Source organism: Protopterus annectens, chromosome 3.part0, assembly GCF_019279795.1.
Source record: "Protopterus annectens isolate FY-2018-M chromosome 3.part0, PAN1.0, whole genome shotgun sequence".
Lineage (NCBI taxonomy): Eukaryota > Metazoa > Chordata > Ceratodontiformes > Protopteridae > Protopterus > Protopterus annectens.
The window spans coordinates 1,128,522,318-1,128,542,556 of NC_056731.1; the positions used below are offsets into that span (position 1 = coordinate 1,128,522,318).

General features: G+C 43.7%; 1 protein-coding gene across 1 annotated transcript in view; it reads right to left on the reverse strand.

Annotated features, from left to right (window-relative positions):
- RMC1 (regulator of MON1-CCZ1) overlaps positions 1-20,239 on the reverse strand; it is a 1,444,591-nt gene that overhangs the window by 1,350,703 nt on the left and 73,649 nt on the right. Inside the window, exon 2 of the mRNA XM_044065362.1 lies at positions 18,753-18,829. Coding sequence (XP_043921297.1) covers positions 18,753-18,829 — 77 coding nt within the window. The remainder of the gene's footprint in view (positions 1-18,752; positions 18,830-20,239) is intronic.

The following is a 20,239-nucleotide window of genomic DNA, read 5'->3' on the forward strand; positions in this document are numbered from 1 at the left end:
CACAGTAAGCAAAAATAAAACAAGGTGACTGCAAATGTTTAGGCAAAGTGCTGTGTTTGGGCTTAACTATGATGTCACATTGCAACAAGGGCATAATTAAATGTTGCTCGAAGTATCTCAGTGTGTGTAAAAGTACTTAATGTGTGCTTATTAATGTGCATGTATTTTAAAGAGTTCACTGTGTGCAAAATGCAACTATTTTGTGAAAATCCAGTCAAAGCAGAGTTATATGAGGAAATGTTTTGTGCTGGGTGTGTCTACTTGCAAAGTGTCACCATTATAGAGTGCTTCTTTTACTGTAAAGAGATGGCTGGTAAGGTACCACCAATTTGGGGACATTTCAGTGTACTGCACAGTCGTTTACAGTGTGCAAACACTTCAAAAGACACTGAATTTGAGCAGTACAGGTCCAGTTTACTTATGTTGTACAACTGCTTGACATGTTTCTTGCATTGATAACACGGTATTTGTTGCAAAAAATTACAAGTGTGTTACAGTGCTTGTGAATTACCCAGTTGCAACGTAAAGTTCTCAAATGTTTCTTAAAGTGATGACTTTAACAAGTATTGGTGTATGACTGTAGCATGCCTGCCTTCATCGATAAAGCTCCAAGCAATTATTTTGGCAATTTCACCTTTACTAATTCAGAGAATAAATTATCTTAGCATTTGTACCTTTACAGATTCCGAAGCTGTGAAAATGTATAACCTTAGCATTTCTGCTTTACCAATTTCACAAGCAAATGACTTTTGCATTTCAGACTGTACCAATTTCAATGTGATGACTTCAGCATCTCAGTCTTTATCGATTTCAAATGTGTATGACTTTAGCATTTTTGCCTTTACCAATTGAAGATTTCACAAAGCATCGAACAGTTCGAGAAAATATTTCGCAAAGCTCCGTAAAGTATCGAAACGTTTGAAAAGCCATTCAGTAAAGTTTTGTAAAGCATTGTTAATCTGAAGAAAGCATTTGGCAAAGCACAATAAAGCACTGAGAAGTTTTTATATCGCAAAGCACAATAAAGCATCGAGAAATCTTAAAAGTTATTTCACAAAGTATAGTAAGGCATCGAGAAATTTGAAAAGCTCCTTCACAGAGCGTCATAAAGCATTGAGAAGCCGAAAAGTTATTTCGCAAAGTTCAGTTGTTTGAGAGTGCTACGAAACTGTTTATTTGTATAATTCTGGCAACCTTAAAGCCAGCAAGTACAAGTATAAAAATACAAAAAAGCATTGTGCAAGTTGTGTTTGTGCCAATTACTTATGCAACTGTGTGCGTGCGCATGTATTCATGCTTGATTGCAAGACTTCTAACTGAAATGTGTTAATACGGCAGACTGATTTCAAAAACCTCAACCACTGGTGTTTGATCAGAATATTGTTGAGAACTGGAGAATATCTGAACAAGAGTAAATTTTTTATACAAGCAGCTTACGCAGATAGAGATGCCTGTAACAGGGCATTCATTTTGTTAAACCTAGCAGGATCTGAGGCCATAGAAAGAGAGCATTCATAAGTTGGTACTAGGCTATCAGCCCTATGGCCTATACAAGCCTAGCCAAACAATTCCCCAAAAATTTCTTCCCACAATATTTACTTCCCTGGACCCCTGTCGACTAATGTGATTCCCGGGGTGAATTTCCCATCTCCCATCCAATCATCAAGGTTCCTCTTGAAGAGGGACAAGGAGGCACTCTGCTTGACATGCATGGGCAGTCTATTCCAACTTATCCCTCCAGCATGTTTTGTTCATTGTAATGACAAGGTTTAGATCCCTGGAGAGTGTGGCTCTGAGGGATTGGGATTTCTTTTTAAGTGGAGCATGTCCAACAGCTCAGGGTTTGACATGTCCTTGTATGTTAAACAGAGATCACCTCTGAGTAGACGATATGCCACAGAGTACAGCTGGAGTTCTTTTAGGCGGTCAGCATAGGGCATCTGCTTTAGGCCTGTGATTCTATTAGTGAGGTATTTCTGTAGCCTTTCCAGCTGTTGCAGATGTCTTGTAAGGTACATACCAAACGGGGCATTGTACTCCGAGTCTAAAGAGGGATGAGTACAGTGGGACAATGACTTCCTTTTTTCTGGATGAAAAGCCCTTAGTGATGAGGTGTGCCGCATAGAAGGATTTCCTGACTGTTGTGGCGATGTGGTTATGGAAAGTGAGACCACTGTCCACCTGTGTCCCCAAGTTCATAGGTTCTTACTAGGCTATCTGCCCTAGGGCATTTATAAGCCTAGCCAGAGTGTGTGTGGCTTTCACCACCCCTTAGGATGAGAATACTATACCCATTAGTTTGCTGTGCCTCTGTCCAGCAGTGATACAGAGATGGTTCCCAGGGTAAACCTATGATCTCCCATCCACTCGTCAAGATTTCTCTTGAACAGAGTCAGTGAGGGGCTCTGCCTCACATGGACTGGGATTCTGTTCCATAGTGTAGGGAGTCTCTGGGTGATGAATCTGTCCCTCCAGCACGTCCTATTTATATCCGTGTTGAGGTTTAAGTCTCTTGCTCTCGTGGCTCTGGTGGATTTGGATTTTTTGAGGTGGAGCATGTCCATTAATTCCGGGTTGGACATGGCCTTGTATGTCAGGCACAGATCACCTCTGAGCAGACGGTATGCGACTGAATAGAGCTGGAGTTTCTTCAGTCGGGCATCGTATGACATATGTTTGAGCCCCTTTATCCTTTTGGTGAGGAACGTTTGGGGTCTTTCCAACTGCTACAGGTGCCGGGTAAGGTACATTCCGAATGGGGTGTTGTACTCAATCATTGGTCTGATAAGTGAAGAGTACAGGGGTACAATGACCTCTCCTGATCTGGATGTGAATCCCTTCATGATCAGGTGGGCAATGTAGAAGGTCTTCCCAACCACTTTGGCAATGTGAGTGTCAAAAGAGAGGTTACTGTCAACTTGGATCCCCAGGTCCCTGATAACTTCTTCTGTGTTTAATGGATTACCACCTATGTGGTAATTAGGGGTTACCTTGTTTTTCCCAAAGGGTATGACTATACATTTTTTGGCATTTAGCTTAAGGCCATGGCTCTGGCACCAGTTATCCATTTCTAGGAGACCTCTCTGGAGGATGTCTGTGTCTGATGGAGTGTCAATTATGGTGCCCAGTTTGCAGTCATCTGCAAATTTTGTCAGCCACAATCCGCCTATGTTTGCCTGCACTTCAGAAAAATAAATGCCGAACAAGAGGGGCCCAGGACTGAGCCCTGTGGGACACCGCTCGTGACCGGCTTAGAGTCTGACATGGCACCAGCAACTCTAACCCTGTGTGTTCTGTCCTTGAGCCAGTTTGCAACCCATCTTGTGACATATGGGTTTACATCTAAGCTGGTGAGCTTTTCTATGATGCCAGAGTGGGGTATTGTGTCGAACGCTTTTGCTAGGTCAAGGTAGGCTGTGTGAACTGCCTTACCCTCATCAATGGCCTTAGTGACTGTTGTCGACCAAGTTCAAGAGGCAGGATCTGCCCTTGACAAAGCCAAATTGGGTAGGATCCAGTGTCTGTAGGTCCCCAATGTCTTGAGTTCCATTATGATCCTCTCCATAGCTTTGCAGACAAGGCTCGTCAAGCTTATGGGGCGGTAATTTCCAGGGTCCGTAGAAGCACCGCCTTTGTGGAGTGGGACCACAGTTGCCATACGCCATTCTTTGGGTACGTATCCTGTAGTAAGGCTAAGATTAAACAGCAGCCTTATGTGTGGGTTTAGTTCCTCATTGAGTTCGTGTAGCACACAGCTGGGGACACCGTCCGGTCCCATTGATGCTGTGTTTTTTGCTTTAGAGAGAGCAGCTCTCACCTGGGCATCTGAGATGTTGGGGAGGCTAGACTCGGGTGGGATAGATATTTCTCCTTGGGGGGGGGAGGGGGGGGAGAAATTTGCACTGAACCTGTCTGCCAGTATGTTGGCAATGTCTGTGGGTTCAGTGATTTTTTTATCATTTTGGACTAATTCTGAGCATATCTGGGAGTTTCCAACCAGGTTTCTAACATAGCTAAAGAAGGCTTTATGATTGTCTTTTGTGTCATTAGCGATTTTTCTCTCAAATTTGGCCTTGGATGATTTTATGAGTGATCGTAGTTTTTTGCTAGTATTGATCAGAGATGCCTTCCCTTTTAGGGATTTTGCTCTGTCATGTAGTAGCTTTCTCCTCTTGTTGTAGAGTTTGTTTATGGCTGGTGTCCACCAGACCGGGCGCCTGCCTTTGGTGGAAAGGGTCTTGATTTTATTAGGGATTGCTTGATCCATACATTCCTGGAGGTGCTCGTAGAAGGCATTTCTAAGGGTTTCAGCAGTGTGGGTTGTGGTTTCCACTGGTTCGAGGCCTTGAAGGATACCACTCCAGTCTTAAGAAGTGTGAAGTTTGCTTTTGAGAAGTTCTTCACTGTGGTCTTTTTTGCTGGGGGTGGGGCGGGATGTGGATCTCCAGTGAGATTAATTTATGGTCTGATCTCACCAATGAGGGATATACTTCCGGTGTGGAGCATTTTGTCCCCATGTTTGTGATGATCAGGTCTAGTATATTTTCTCCTCTTGTGGGAATGGTGACTAGTTGTTCCATAGCATTTGAGTTTATGAACTCAAGGAACCTTTGGGCTAGGGTGTTGGGGCTTGAGTAATGTACCCAGTCTATGTTTGGGTAGTTGAAGTCACCCAATATGATGGTGTTTGGAGAGACATTCATACTCTCCAGTGTCTTCAGGAAGGCTGTGTGGGTTTCCTGAGTTTTAGAAGGTGGTCTGTAGCATGTTACAAACTGTAGGGCAGTTTTACCTATGGTTAATTGCACCTGGATGGTCTCCGATGCTTCGCGTTGCCACTAACCTGGAGGTGTGGGTATCCTTTATGAATATGGATACTCCTCCTTTTGTGGTTCGGTCCGGATTTTGGGGCGGAACGCATGATATGAGGTATAACCTGATAGTGCTGGGGTGCTCTCAGGAGCCTTGAACCAGGTTTCAGTCACAGCACAGACATCGATGTTCTCCATCCTGAGGAGGGCTTCGAGGGCGTGCATCTTGAGGTTTAGACTTCTGGCATTGAGCAGTATTACCCTTAGTTTTTCTCCATTTTTGTTTTCTAGGGGGGTAGGTTTATCATTTGAGCCTTGCCTAAAAAGGCACTATGGGGTGGCAAGAGCCTTTGCCAATATCCGAAGCCCAGGGTGACAGGTGCAAGCCGCCTTGGCAGCATGGCTTGTCAAGCATGTCATCCCAGGCAGACAGACATTGATCCCCTTAGAATGACACCAGTAATTAAGCCAATTATTAAAGCTGAACATTTTGTCTCTGTATTGTGGCATCATTCTTGGTGAGGGTAGGATACTGCTCAGGGTCAGGGTCATACCGCCCTGGGCTACATAATCTGAGAGCTCCTCTATGTCTCTTTTCATGTAGTCCAGGGCGGTACGCCTCAGGTCTATCACACCGGCATGGACAATGACCGAGTCATACTTGTACTTGCTGTGGAGTGACCTGAGTGCTTGTGTTATGTGGTGGATTCTAGCGCCTGACAGGCAGCTTACTGTGATCTTTTCCTTGTTCAGTCTGGTGAGTGGGACGTCAGTGTGTCTGACTATGGAGTCACCTATAACAAGTGTGTCTGGCATTGTGTTTGGCCTTAAGGGCTGTGACTGTTTAGCACACTGACTTTGAGAACTGTGTGTTGCATGTCTTATGTCTTGAGGTGGCAGTTGCTTGGGTGTCTGCTTTGGAGGCCTTGTCTCTCATCATACTTTCGGTGTACTGCCACCTATGTGGTAATTCATGGGTACATGTTTTTTCCCAAAGGGGATAACTACACATTTCTTGGCATTAAGCTTGAGCCGATGGCTCTGGCACCAAGCATCTGTTTCTGTAAGGCCCTTTTGTAGAATATCGACATCATTTGGGGATTCAGTAATGGCCCCCAGTTTGCAGTTATCTGTTAACTTTGTTAGCCAAAGTTCCTTAGTGCTGGCCTGCACTTCAGAGAAGAAGATGCCAAACAAGAGCGGTCCCAGGACTGAATCCTGAGGTACTCCACTTGTCTGAAGCTGGATTTGGAATCCGCTACTTTTAATCTGGGTTCTGTCAGTAAGCCAGTTGGCAACCCATCAAGTGACGTAGGGATTTGTGCTCAGCTGTGTAAGTTTATCTATGATTCCAAAGTGGGGGATGGTGTCAAAGGCCTTGTCGAGGTCCAGATAGGCTGTGTGGACCGCCTTACCCTTGTCCACACCTCTGGAGATCGATTTGAAGAAGTCAATCAGGTTCAGGAGACAAGATCAGCCCTTCATGAACCCAAACTGGGTGGGGTCCAGTGTTTGAAGGTTGCCAATGTCTTTGCTTATAAGTTCCATGATAATGCGTTCCATGCCCTTGCAGATCAGGCTAATCAGATTGATGGGATGGTAGTTCTCGGGATCCAAGGTGGATCTCCCCTTTTGGAGTGGGATAACTGTAACTGTGCACCACTCAGTGGGCACGAAGCCTGAGGTGAGGCTATGATTAAACAGGACACTTAGGTGAGGTGCCAGTTCATTTTGTAGTTCATGTAGTACACAGCCCAGGATGTCACCTGGTCCCATGGATGCTGTATTCTTAGCTTTGGAGAGTGCGGTTTCTATCTAGCGTCTTGGTTCTCCCTGGGATGGCACAATTCATGCACGAGTGGATGTTCTCGTACAGTGCCTTAGTGTAGAATTCAGCAATTCAGCTCCCATCTGCATGGGTGCCATGAAGTTTGTCACTTCTGACTTAGTAGTATGAAGCTGGCTTTGGAGAAGTTTTTTACGGAGGTTTCCTTACTGGGGGGTAGGGGTGGGATGTGGATGTCAAAGGTGATTTGCTTATGGTCAGACCTGACCAATGAAGGGGTCACCACAAGTGTGGAGCATCTATCTCCCATGTTGGTAATGACCAGGTCACAATGGATTAGTTGGGAAAAGGTGTTGGCACCAAAGTAGTATTGCCAGTTAATGGCAGGGTAGTTGAAATCACCTAGTATTAGGGTGTTTGTTTGTATCTTAATATTTTCTAGTATGTTTAGAAAGGTGTAGTGAGAATCTTGGGGCATGGTGGGGGATCTGTAGCAAGTTACAATTTGGATTGCAGTCTTACCTAGTGAATTTCAGATGCATTGTGTTGGGCAACTAGTCTGGAGGTGTGAATATCCTTGGTGAATATGGACACTCCACCACCTTTAGTGTTTTGATCTTAGTTTGGTGGCCAAAAAGTGTGGCAAGAGTTGTAGCCTGGAATTGCAGGGGTGCTCGCTGGAGTCTTGAACCAGGTCTCAGTTACTGCATAGATATCGATGTTATCCATTTTGAGGACTGCCTCAAGAGAGTGCATTTTGAGGTTTAGACTTCTAGCATTGAGTGGCATTACCCTCAGATTTTGCATGCTTTTATCTGTTACGGTGGTGGTTTTGTCCTTTGAACCTTGCCTAAAAAGGCACTTTAGGAGTGACAAGAGCTTTAGCTAGTAACCTGAATCCCAGGGGTGACAGGTGCAGACCATCTCTGACAAAGCATAGTGGTTTGTCAGTCATGTCGTCCCAGGCAGACAGATACTGGATCCCCTTTGAATGACACCAGAAGCTTAGCCAATTGTTGAAGTCAATCATTTTGTCCTTATACTGTGGTATCATTCTGGGCGAAGGCAGGATGCTACTCAGGTCTAGGGTCATACCTGCCTGAGCCACATGATCCAAGAGCTCTTCCATGTTTATTTTCAAGTAGTCCAGGGAGGTACGTCTCAAGTCATTCACTCCAACACGGACAATGACAGAGTTGTATTTGTACTTGTTATGGAGTGACTTGAGTACATGCGTTATGTGGCGGATCCTGGCACCTGACAGGCAGCTGACTGTAATTTTCTCCTTGCTCAGCCTGGTGAGTGGGATATCAGTGTGCCTAACTATAGAGAGTCACCTATGACTAAAGTGTTGGGTATGTTGTCTTGTCTTAGGGGTTGTTGCTGGGTGGCACACTGCTGTTGTGAGCTGTGTGTCACTTTGGTTGTGACTGGTGTTTGTTTGCATTTCAGCATCGGAGGTCCTTGTTGCTTGAGCAGGTTAATGTTAAGAGCCTCCACATATGTGGTTTTAGTATTGCTATGTGTGGATGTTGATGGTGTGGGTTTTGAAGGGCTATGTGTTGCTTGAGATGTAGTGCAGGTGTTAACCTTCTCCTCTTGACTGTCTAGCACAATCTTGGGTGGAGAGAGCTTTGCTTCCAGTTTGGCTATGTAAGTGCATCTCTCACGGGTTGTAGTGTTGGGTGGTAGGAGGAGAGGGTTGTCTGTGTACATGAGGCAGTTGCTGCATTGCCCCAGTATGCCCAGATTCACCAGTTGAACAGGAGAAATCCCCTGAAGCTGACCCTTGGACATGCCTGTTTTAGGTGCTTTTTTGTAAAGTACAAGAGCTGTTTTCTCTCACCTTTGCCAGGTACTTTTAAAATTATAGGCTGTTTAGTGCCTACGATTAATTTCTCCTTATTAACAAGAAGAGTTAAGCCACGGTGGTGGTGCTGCAGTAGCATTGTCACCTCACAGTAAGACGCTGTCCGGTTCGATTCTCAGCTAGAGTGTCTTTTGCATGGAGACATGCGTGAATGGGCATACCTTTGTTGAAGGTTGTGCGTCAGGGCTGGTAAATCGGCATGTAAAAATCAACTACCAATCTATCAGACCAGAGTTCCTCTGTGGCGACCCCTAACCGGGAAAAGCCGAAAGACACAACAACAACAACAAGAGTTGAGTTGAGTGCGTGAATGGGCATACCTTTGTTGAAGGTTGTGCGTCAGGGCTGGTAAATCGGCACGTAAAAATCAATTACCAATCTATCAGACCGGAGTTCCTCTGTGGCGACCCCTAACCGGGAAAAGCCGAAAGACACAACAACAACAACAAGAGTTGAGTTGAGTGCTTGTATCAGTTTAAGGTTTCCTAGTGCTTTCCAGCAGGTTCTAGAGCAAGTACTAGTCACAGGGGTTCAGAGTTTAGTGCTACTACTGAGAAACCAACTAGTTCTAAGGGAAAATTTTGAAGAGCAGACTTTCTGGCACCTGGAATATTTTAAACATAGCCCCGCGGTGGTGCACGATGCAAAAAATGCGCAAACACACGTTTTTAAGCCAGAACGTTGAAAGGTATAGAAATCAGCCCAAAATGGCTAGTAAAATTACAATTTCAGAGCGAAAAATCACTCTAGTGTTAGATAGGTAGTACAATGCTCACCACTCCCACTGGTAAGCAGTAGGAATTCCTTTTACCACAGCAAAGTCTGGATAGCTCTGAACACAGAAAATAAATTCCTGAAACCAGCAAAGCCTAGGATCTGGACAATACTAGCTATGAAAGGCATGAAACGAGCAAACAAGATAGTATTTTTTTGGTTAAAACAGGCTAAACAATGCATTAATAAACAATAATAAACACAGAAAAGGCTAATGCACTTAGTGTGTAGCCCTAAACAGTAAATGCAATTAAAACTCTAAAAAATTAGCAATTTAAAACTTTTTGAATGAAGCAAGGCAAGTGCACAACTGAGTCTACATACACAGAAAAGTCTATACATACAGAAAAGCAGCTAAAACACGCTAAAACAATTCAGATGCAGTGCAACCTAGAGCTCTTGAGTTGTAGCAATATTAAGGCAAATACAGTTTTAATAAATGCACTAAAATATACTCTACATTTCCAAAATGTTTGAGGAAACACTCGGGGTCTCCCCTTGATTCAGTTTGTACAACAATATGGTGGTCTGCACCTTCACCTTCATATACTGCTGGTGCATACACAGGCTTACAACCCAACCCTACCAAACAAATAGCCATTCTAGAGATGCCAGCACCAGATAACGTGCAAAGTTTACAGGGATTTTTGGGCATGGTAAACTATTTAGCCAAATTAATCCCAGATTTCAGTGAATTGACAGCACCTTTGAGAGAGCCAACACACAACAATGTTATACGGTCATGGTTAGAACATCATCAGAAGGCATCTGATAAACAGAAAATTGCCACTCCACCTACGTTAAGGTACTATGATGTTAACAAACCTGTTCTTTCTTGTAATGCTGCGGAATTTGGTCTTGGTGCAGTTATTCTTCAAAAGGGCAAATCTGTAGCGTATGCATCTAGGACACTGACTCAGAGATGCACTATGCAAAAATTGAGAAAGAGCTTTTGGCAATAGTTTTCACACATTCCAAGTTTCATGATTATATTTATGGTTGAGCCATCCAGATTGAAACAGATCATCAACCACTCGTTAGTATTCTGAAGAAACCTATGCATTCTGCTCCAGCAACATTACAAAGAATGATGCTCAAATTGCAAAAGTACAATTTCAAAATAGTCTATACTAAAAAGTAAATTGCTCTGACTGATACCTTATCCAGATCACCTAGAAGCAAAACAGAATGAATTAATGCTGAAACTTTTGACTTTGATGTTATGTCAGTGCGTAATTTCTCCACCACTAGACTAGAACAGTTAAGAGATCACAGCGTTGTCGCCTCACAGTAAGACGCTGTCCGGTTCGATTCTCAGCTAGAGTGTCTTTTGCGTGGAGACATGCGTGAATGGGCATACCTTCGTTGAAGGTTGTGCGTCAGGGCTGGTAACTCGGCATGTAAAAATCAACTACCAATCATTAGCGGACCGGAGTTTCCGCTGTGGCGACCCCTAACCGGGAAAAGCCGAAAGACACAAACAAAACTATGACTTATCAAAGAAGGAGTCAGACATTGTTTCCAGACCGGAATATGTTCAAAAGTCTGATTCTGTTCCATAAAGTGATTAGAACATTCCACAGGTCAACCATTTTGCAAAGACTGTTCCAGTTGTTAAATCTAATTCCCAATTTCATGTCACACGATATGGACGAGATTCCAAGCCTAGTGTGAAATACACAGCAATGTAGACTTCATTGTGTATATCTGTATACTTAGCATTGCATAATGCATGTCTATCAATTACCTGTGCTTTCTGCATGCTAAAATAGTCTCACGACAAATTGCATGATCTATTTCTCAAAGAGGGAAGATGCAGAGCAGAGTGTAACATGTCTTGTGCTATGTCTTTAAGAAGCATGTGAGGCTGTGCGTGCATGTATAAATTCCAGATACATGCAATCCCTAGTGGCATTTTGTAGAAGCAGCCAGTAAGCAAGCATGTATGATTGCAGTAGTTTGTAAAGTTACGCAAGTCATAGTCAATAAGTCTTTACAGTGATGTGTTTGTATAGAATACAGCTGCTTAAACAGAACCCACAAAGCCTCGTTTATTCGTGTTACCAACAAAAAAGCGACACAAGGGTAATCTTCATTAAAACTTGGTATATTAACTGTTAGCTTCTCCTTTGAAAGAGTGATGGTTTTTGCCACAGCTAACAAGTGAGTATATTATGCCTGGCTTAATTAAAGGCAGACAGTAATTGCATTTTTGTGACTGACTGATTTCTCTGGGTCACTTATTGCCATTGATGCACTTCATCCATTATATATGCCCACTTTATTTCAGTGTTATTTGTTTCATGGCTGTTGGGGCTGAAGTCTATTCTGGAATGCTGTGGGCACAAGATAGGAACCAGCTCCAGATATGATGCTAGTTAGGGCACATGTGTCACTGTGGCTGAATTAGAACTGGGAGTCCACCTGCCAGTATATCTTTTGAATGCTGGAGAAAGCCACATGTAGAAAGTATGTTTGAGTAACCATCATGTCATTGAGCACAAAGTAGCATGGATGTATTAGAACTTTTGTATGTATGGTTCAAAGAAAAAGTTATTCTTCATAATCAACTGGTTTAGTTAACTAATTTAAAGGTTAAGTGACTTGCATACATTTTCCTGTACTTTCTTGTTAGAGACTACGGGATTTTGTCCCGAAATCTGTTGCATATACTTTCTTAGCAGCTAGTAGCTGTAATCCTGCTGTGCTGCCAGACTGCTTAGCATGTGCACCACTTTCTTACTGTGCTTTCTTAAGCATTGTTATTACAGAACATTATAAGGCAGATGAGAGATTATCTGAAGGGTTGGAATTGGGAAGGTGTTTGCATGTCAGTTTAGGCAGAGTTTGGGGGAAAGGGTGAATTTTTGTGTGCACTTATAACGGTTTTAAAATTATGATCTCCGAAGTTACTGTTTCAGTAGTATTGTTTCCCAGTAAACCCAAGTCATAAAGTCTGCCCCAGAGCAAAACAGTTATAAAATATTTCCATAGGTATGTAGAATAGAAATTTACAAGGTGTCTTGTGGTAGTATGTATTGAGCAGGAAGTGTTTATCTCTGTTTTTTTTTTAATAGCCTTGAGCTGTGCTGTTCAAACCAAAGAACTATTACTTTGTTACCTTGTTGTTCTCTGATGAATTTGTGTATGTCACTGTGACGGTCAGGGGCTATGGTCTCACAATCCACATCACTGACTGCCAATTAATATGCGAGATGATTGGCCTTAAAATGGCATGGTAAATGCACATAGCTAGCTCATATTATGACCAATATATACCACTAGCTTCCCAGGATTTCATCAGCCTTACTCTCATCCCAGTGTCTTCCAGTTCTGCCTTACCAACAGTAACCAAAACTTGGCCCAGACAGTTTTGTATACATACACAGTGTTTCTTAGAGGAGCTGATTATGCATTTTAGTGCCAGTGGCCCATTTATTGTCTTTACAGTAAATTGTTTCCATCAACTAGTGTCTGGAACTGTACCTACAAGTGTGTGTGTGTGTGTGTGTGTGTGTGTGTGTGGCATGTGACGTCTTGAAATGGATTGGTGTCTATTTCATGGTGTATCCTACCTTGTAAAGTACAGTTTTGTACCTACCATAAATGTAGATGTCTGATAGACATGCAACTGCAGTCATAACATGTGGGTTGTCCTGCCTCAGGCAGCCCTCGGTCGGCCGGATTCCAAAGTCTGGGTCCGACGTCGGCTGATGTCGCATTTCTCTCCGACGTCAGAGCGGCTGGAGTATATAAGCATCAGCCGACGCCATTTTCTTCAGTGTTTCTTGCCCCAGATGCCAGGTGCCCTCCAAGGAAGGCTGTAATCAAATTGGAAGACAAAAATAGGATTCCAAAGAAATACATGAGCAATAAAACAAATACACCATAACAGACATCCCCAGCTAAGAGTAAGGGGGATAGGAGTGGACCATAGGCATAGAGGGGTATGGAGGGAGGGAAAACCCGACTGCAGTTGCATGTCTATCGGACATCTACATTTATGGTAGGTACAAAACTGTACTATGTCCTTCAAGAATGCAACTGCAGTCATAACATGTGGGTAGAATACCATAGCTTAGCTGGGGGAGGAGGTATACTCTAGGAAAGAGATGGTGTGGCAATCAACCCCTGCAGGACTGCCGAAGCAAAGCCTGCTGTGGATCTGGAATATAGAGGGAGATTGTAGTGTTTGGAGAATGTATGCACAGAGCTCCATGTAGCAGCTTCTAGAATGTCCTTTGTAGGCACCCCTCTTAAAAATGCTGTAGAGGTGGCTGTAGCTCTGGTGGAATGTGGTCTGACATAGGCTGGAACAGTCTTTCCATGAAAGGAATAACAGAATCTGATGCCATGTCCAATCCATTTAGAAATAGTCTGTTTTGAAATTGCTTTTCCTTGGACTGCAGGGGCGTAAGATACAAAAAGCTGTTCAGACTTCCTACTGGCCTTGGTTCTGTCCAGGTAGTATCGAAGATGTCTATGAATGTCCAAGGTATGCAAAAGTCTTTCCCCCTTATTCTCAGGATTGAGGAAGAAAGCAGGCAGATGAATGGCTTGATTTAGAGAAACCCTAGATACCACCTTTGGCATAAAGGTAGGGTTGGTCCTTAATGAAACCCTGTCTCTGTGGAAAATAATAAAGGGTGGTATTGCCATTAGGGCCTGTAGCTCAAACCCTTCTTGCTGAGGTAATTGCCAACAGGAAAGCTGTTTTCCATGAGAGAAATTGCAAGTCAACTGAAGCTGCTGGCTCAAAAGGAGGTAGAGTCAGTTTTTCTAAGACAAAATTGAGGTCCCAGGCTGGCACTGGGGCCTTTCTTGGTGGCTTAATGTTCTTGATTCCCCTGAGGAATTGTCTTAGTAAGGGGTGAGAGAAAACAGGAGGATCAGTGCTGTATCTAGCTGAAATAGCAGATGCATGTATCTTTATTGAAGAATATGAGAGGCCGCTCTGTAACATATCTGCCAAATATTCCAAGATAAGTGGGATGTTCAGTAATGATGCATCATGTCCTTTGCTGGTATTCCAATTGCTGAATCTTTTCCACTTTGCTAAGTAGACCTTTCTGGTGGATGGTCTTCGAGCCTCTGTTAGTATCCGCTGAACTTCCTTGGAGAGAGATAAGCTGAAGTTATTTATGGGATCTCCCAGGCTGTTAGCTGCAGTGTCTGAAGGTTTGGATGCAGTGTTTCGAAATTGTGTTGAGTCAAAAGTAGAGGCCACTGAGGGAGGGCCCACCTCCTGGTGTGACATATGCTCCGTAGTAGTGGGTACCAGTGTTGTCTTGGCCAATCCGGAGCTATTATGATTCCCTTGGCTTCTCTGCTTTGATCTTTAGTAATATTGAGGTCATCAGTGGCAGAGGTGGGAATGCATAGATTGCTAGGGTGTTCCAGTTGAATGAAAGGGCATCTATTTTCCAAGCCTTTGGATGGTATGTCCTTGTGCAGAATTTTGGTAGAAGATGATTGAGGTGAGAGGCAAATAGGTCCACTTCTGGCTTGCCCCATGTCGAAGTGAGATGCCTGAAAGCCTTCGGATGTAACCTCCACTGGTGTGGATCTGTGAAATTCCTGCTTAGGCTGTCCGCCAACACATTGTCTTTTCCTGGAACAAACTGGGATTGTAACTGGATGTTTAGACTCAGTGATTTCTCCCAAAGCTGCATTGTCAGTCTGCAAAGGGGGTAAGAGTGGGTGCCCCCCTGCTTGTTTATGTACCACATCACAGTGGTGTTGTCTGTCCGTATCATTAAGTGGCCTTGCTGGAGTTGGTTTTGAAAAGCCTCGATAGCATGCATTACTGCCAGCATTTCCTTTTGGTTTATATGCAGATGTGTTTCCTTTGGAGACCATTGTCCTTGTATACACCTGCCTTCCATGTGCGCCCCCCATCCAAGGTCTGAGGCGTCTGTAGTCATGGTCTGTGTTATCTGTGGTTTTTTGAATGACATACCTGTGTTTTCCTGGCTCACCAAGGCCCACCATAGGAATTCCTTTTGTAGGCATGGAATGAGTGGTATGATTGTCTCCAAGTTGTTGCTGTGTTGAGACCAAATGCTTTTTAGGTACCACTGAAGCTTTCTCATGTGTAGTTTTGCTAATGGAACCAGTAGAATGCAGGATGCCATGTAACCCAGGGCCTGTAGGAATCTCCTTGCAGTCATCTGGGTGAGTTTTGCTAAACCTTTGAAGTATTGAGTTAACTTCTCTTGCTTGTCTTCTGTCAGGTAGGCCATCTGAGAGGCTGTGTCTAGTTTGGCTCCTAAGAAGATTATTTGCTGGGATGGCTGCAGTCTTGACTTTTGGAAGTTGACTGTGTATCCCAGAGCTTGAAGTAATCGTATGACATAATCCAGGTTTTTTGTCAACATCAATTTGTCGTCCGCTTGTATGAGGCAGTCGTCCAGGTACGGGTAAATTTGTATACCCTGGAGCCTGCAATGAGCAATTACTGAAGCCAGGCATTTTGTAAACACTCTGGGCGCAGTAGATAAGCCAAATGGCAATGCTGAGAATTGATAATGCTCTGGTCCTGCAAGAAATCTGAGGTATCTTCTGCAGCTGTGTCTGATAGGGACATGCAGGTATGCCTCCTTGAGGTCCAGAGTAATCAGCCACTCCTTGCCCAGCATGGGAAGGAGTTGCTGTAGAGTCAGCATTTTGAACTTTGGTACTATGAGAAAGGTGTTTAATGCGGACAAGTCCAGTATTGGTCTCCATTGAGATTCTTTTCTTGGAACAAGGAACAGTCTTGAGTAAAACCCCTGTTCTTGTTCTTGTTGTGGAACTCTTTCTATTGCTTTCATTCGAGTCAGCAGAGTGATTTGCTTGATAGCCTCTGCCCTTTGATGTTGTGGTAGATTTGGCATGCCTTGTTTTCTTGGTAAGGTATGAAAATGAAACCTGTACCCTCGGTCTATAATGTCCAAAATCCATTTGTCCTTTGTCAGTCTGTGCCAGTTTTCTGCAAACAGAGATAATTTCCGCCAAGGGAGCTTCTAGTTGTTCCCTGGTAGGCGGTAGTAGAGGAAAGTCATTGAGTTTGTGGTTGTTGGGCAGGTGAAACCCCTGCGCCACTTCTTTGGTTTCCTGGCTGCCATTGTTGTCCCCTGTAAGGGCCTCTGTATTGGCCTCTTCCTCGGCCACGCCTGTTCTTACCCCTTTGAAACTTTTCTTGATTAGGAAAGGACCAGTTTTTTGAAGGCCAATTCCTACTGAATCTGGGGGGTTGAACCTGGAGGAAATCCTTCACAGTTTGAACTGATTTTGCTTTTTCTTCGATGGTCTTTAACACATCCTTAGCATTTGCACCAAAAAGCTTGTTCTTTTCCAAAGGTGCATCCAGAAGTTTTGCTTTTACATGATCTGGTAGAGGTTGATCTTTTAACCAAGCATGTCTACGCATCACTGCCCCTGTCATAGCTGCCCTACATGAAGCTTCCAGTGCATCATATCCACACTGCAGGAAGTGATTGCTTACTTGCTGAGTGTTATGTATAGCTTCCTGCAAAGTCTTCCTGTCTAAAGGATCAGGAGAAGCTAATGTTTCTTGTAAATCTTCTAAGAGATAATCCTGATATTGGAACATATGAAAAGGCAATTTAAAGCTCTCATAGATAAGGTATTGGATGTGTAAACTGTTTTACCCCATCTCTCTAATGACCTTGCTTCCTTGTTGGAGGGCAAAGGATTTTTTGAGGTGGAGGCTGAAACTCCTTTAGGCCCCTGTGAAATAGTTTCCAAATCAGCAGTATGGGCCCTGAATAAATGGGAATGAGTTTCTGGGACCCTGTAATACCTGTCTGGCTTGGCTGGAGCAGGAGGAAGAGAATCAGGGGTAGCACTAGAATCAGAATACAAATCATCCAGAACATCAAGTACAGGAGGAATAGCTAAGGGCCTGTGCTGAGGCTTCTTAAGGAAAGTCCTAAGGCGTTTCCTAGAATCAGAATATTCCTGACCCCAGAGGGTTCAACCCGGGGCTTTTATCAGGAGGAGGCTGGGATGCTCTCTCAGGATGGGCCTGTGAACCTCTAATCATGGAAATTAAATCAGCAGCCATGGACATAATTTGTTTCTCCAGAGTCGGCTGAGGTAAGGATTTGGAAGTAATATGCTTAGTTTTGCTGGCTGCCTTAGCCCTAGTGTAGGCCTTAATAGACATGGCCATAGGAGGCCTGGCAGCTCCACGTGCAGGAGTGACCTTGTCTACAGCAATGGTCTCGGGCATTTCCTCGGTTTCGGTATCTGGAGGAAAGTCTATAACTGGCGTTGGAGTAATGTCTGGAATCGGAGTCATCGGTAATGCGGTGTCTTCGGTTCGGAGCGGTGGAGAGACTGTCTCAGGGGAACCGGAGCACTGCGCTAGGTTTTGGCGTGGAGTCGGTGGTAGACGCTGGCCGAGGATGTCGGTCCCGTTTTTCGCTTTTGGGAGTTTATGGCGTCGGAAGATCCACGGCATGGTGTAACCAAATTTATCGCCGAAAAAATCTTCAGCGAACTCCGCCCGGCGCCTGAGAGTGCGCTTGTTGAAGCGAGCACAGGCTACACAGGCCGAGACGTCGTGGTCTGGGCCCAGGCAAGGGAGGCAGTAAGAGTGGAAATCCTTATGGAGGTATTTGTTTACCACAAAAAAGGCAATTGTTAACTTTTTCAGTAATTTCTGACATTGGCTGAGGCAAGAAAAGGTCCCCAACGGGGTACTTAACTTTTTTGAAGACTTCGGTATCGTAGAATACAGGAGCTGACCGACCAGCACTTGCGAACTGCTTCTGCTTCGGGCACCGCGCGGCAAGAAAGACTGAAGAAAATGGCGTCGGCTGATGCTTATATACTCCAGCCGCTCTGACGTCGGAGAGAAATGCGACATCAGCCGACGTCGGACCCAGACTTTGGAATCCGGCCGACCGAGGGCTGCCTGAGGCAGGACAACCCACATGTTATGACTGCAGTTGCATTCTTGAAGGACATCTAGTGTTTCCAGGATAGACACTGTCAAGCCGCAACCCTAAACTGGGTTGCTTACTGATTCTAAATGGGTAGAGATGCATCTTGGGTTTAGTAAATAATAAAACTGCCTGTAAATTGCAAGCAACCATAAGTCAAATGATGATGAATTAAGAATTACAAATCACATTTCAGCAACTCATGCAGCTGACGCAGGAATTAAGGGTTTACTTAAAAACTAAGCAATAAAAAAGCACTTTTAAGATCCAACAATTCAGTTCCAGTACCTGAAAGGATAAAAGGTTGTCACTTTTAGCACAAGTAAATAAACCAAAGAACAGAAGCAATGAATGTTTGAAAAAATTCCTGGCACCACAAAAACTCTAGCAATGTAATCCATGGGTGTATTTTCGGTTTCATTCCAGATGCGCTTGTTTTGCTTTATTCAGGAGTAACTTTGTTTGGCTTATTTACTTAAAATTAAACAAGATGACATTTAGTAATACAATAAACCTGCAATTATTCCCATCCACAATCACATTATGCAAATACACTTTACCTGAAAGAAACTGTGTTTTTGTCATCTGGACCTTTAACGACAACTCCAGTAGCACCTCCAGATCGAACTGCAAACACCTGCAAATAAAATAATAGTCTCAAGGAAATGTATCACATAGACAGAATCTGATGTCTGCAGATCATCATCCTACCAGCCTGCATTGTGGCATAGAGAGATAAAGCCCTGACTGCAGTCTAGGCAAACCAGGTACAATCAGCAACTCTGGCATCTTAGTAGCTGGCAGAGATGGATGGCAATGCCCATATTAGGGGGAGGATAGAAGGGCATGCACTCAGGGCACACAATCCTGCTTAGATTTCCTGGGTGGATACAACCATAAGGTGCTTCCTGTCAGTAGTGTGTCCCGCTGACATTGTCCCCTTGCAGAAATTTAGGGATGTCCAGTGCTAATGCTTACTGCACATTCTATCCTGGGGATGCTAATGGCTATGCACAGAGGTAGATAAAATAAAGAAAATAATACCCTAGAAAGCATTATGACACTGCACCAGGGTGCCTGAAGATCTTGCCAGACCCAAGCTAATAAAGCAGGTCTGGTGGAAAATAGTAGAGCTAGCAGACCCAGAGATCAAGAAAAGGCACCAGGAAGCAGCTGATGATCAACTGCTACGAAAAAATAAAATAAATAAGAATCTCTTCTCCTAGAATTTAAGAGATTATCCTCTCCAGAGATCTAACTTGCATTTGTTCCAATCATCAACTTAAAAAAGGATGCCTAGTATATCATCTGCCATTTCTAAGATCAACAAAAATGTACTTACTGTTAAATCGCCACAAACACATACATGCTGTGCTTCTTGTGCAAGATACCTTTAGATAATTTACCTACTCTTTGGTGACAAATGCAGCTTGTGAGGGATAAATGAAAGGATGCCACTAAACTGCAGTACAGTTTCTTTCAGGTAACTGAAGCTAACATTTCAAGGGTGTAAGGGTATAACCAGAAGTTTACTTTGTTTTTATCTAACATTTCTATCTCTCCCAGACTCGTATTAAAAAAAAAAAAACACACAAATTACATCTACTTCCAAAAAAAAAGTTATGTACTCACCATAATGTTCCGTCTGAGTAGTTTTACTTCATTTGTCTTCAACCTGTGGGAATACGGATCTGTATCAGATCCAAGCCGGCAAAGATTACTAGCATCAGCTCCGAGCTCCAGACTCCTCCCATTACCCATAATACACCTCCTCTGCCTTCCATCCCCAGATCGAATTTGCTGAACTTATACTTAGAACCTGACCGGATAACATAATTGCAACCTATACTGCAGCCCGTAGGCTGAACATGCACCAAGATCGGGGGGATGGTTGAAGACAAATGAAGTACAACTACTCAGATGGAACATTATGGTGAGTACATAACTTCTTTATCTGAAGTAGTTTACTTCATTTGGTCTTCAACCTGTGGGACAGAGTCCCCAGCTTCTAAACTCCTGGGAGGCCCTCATGAAAGTATATTCCGGA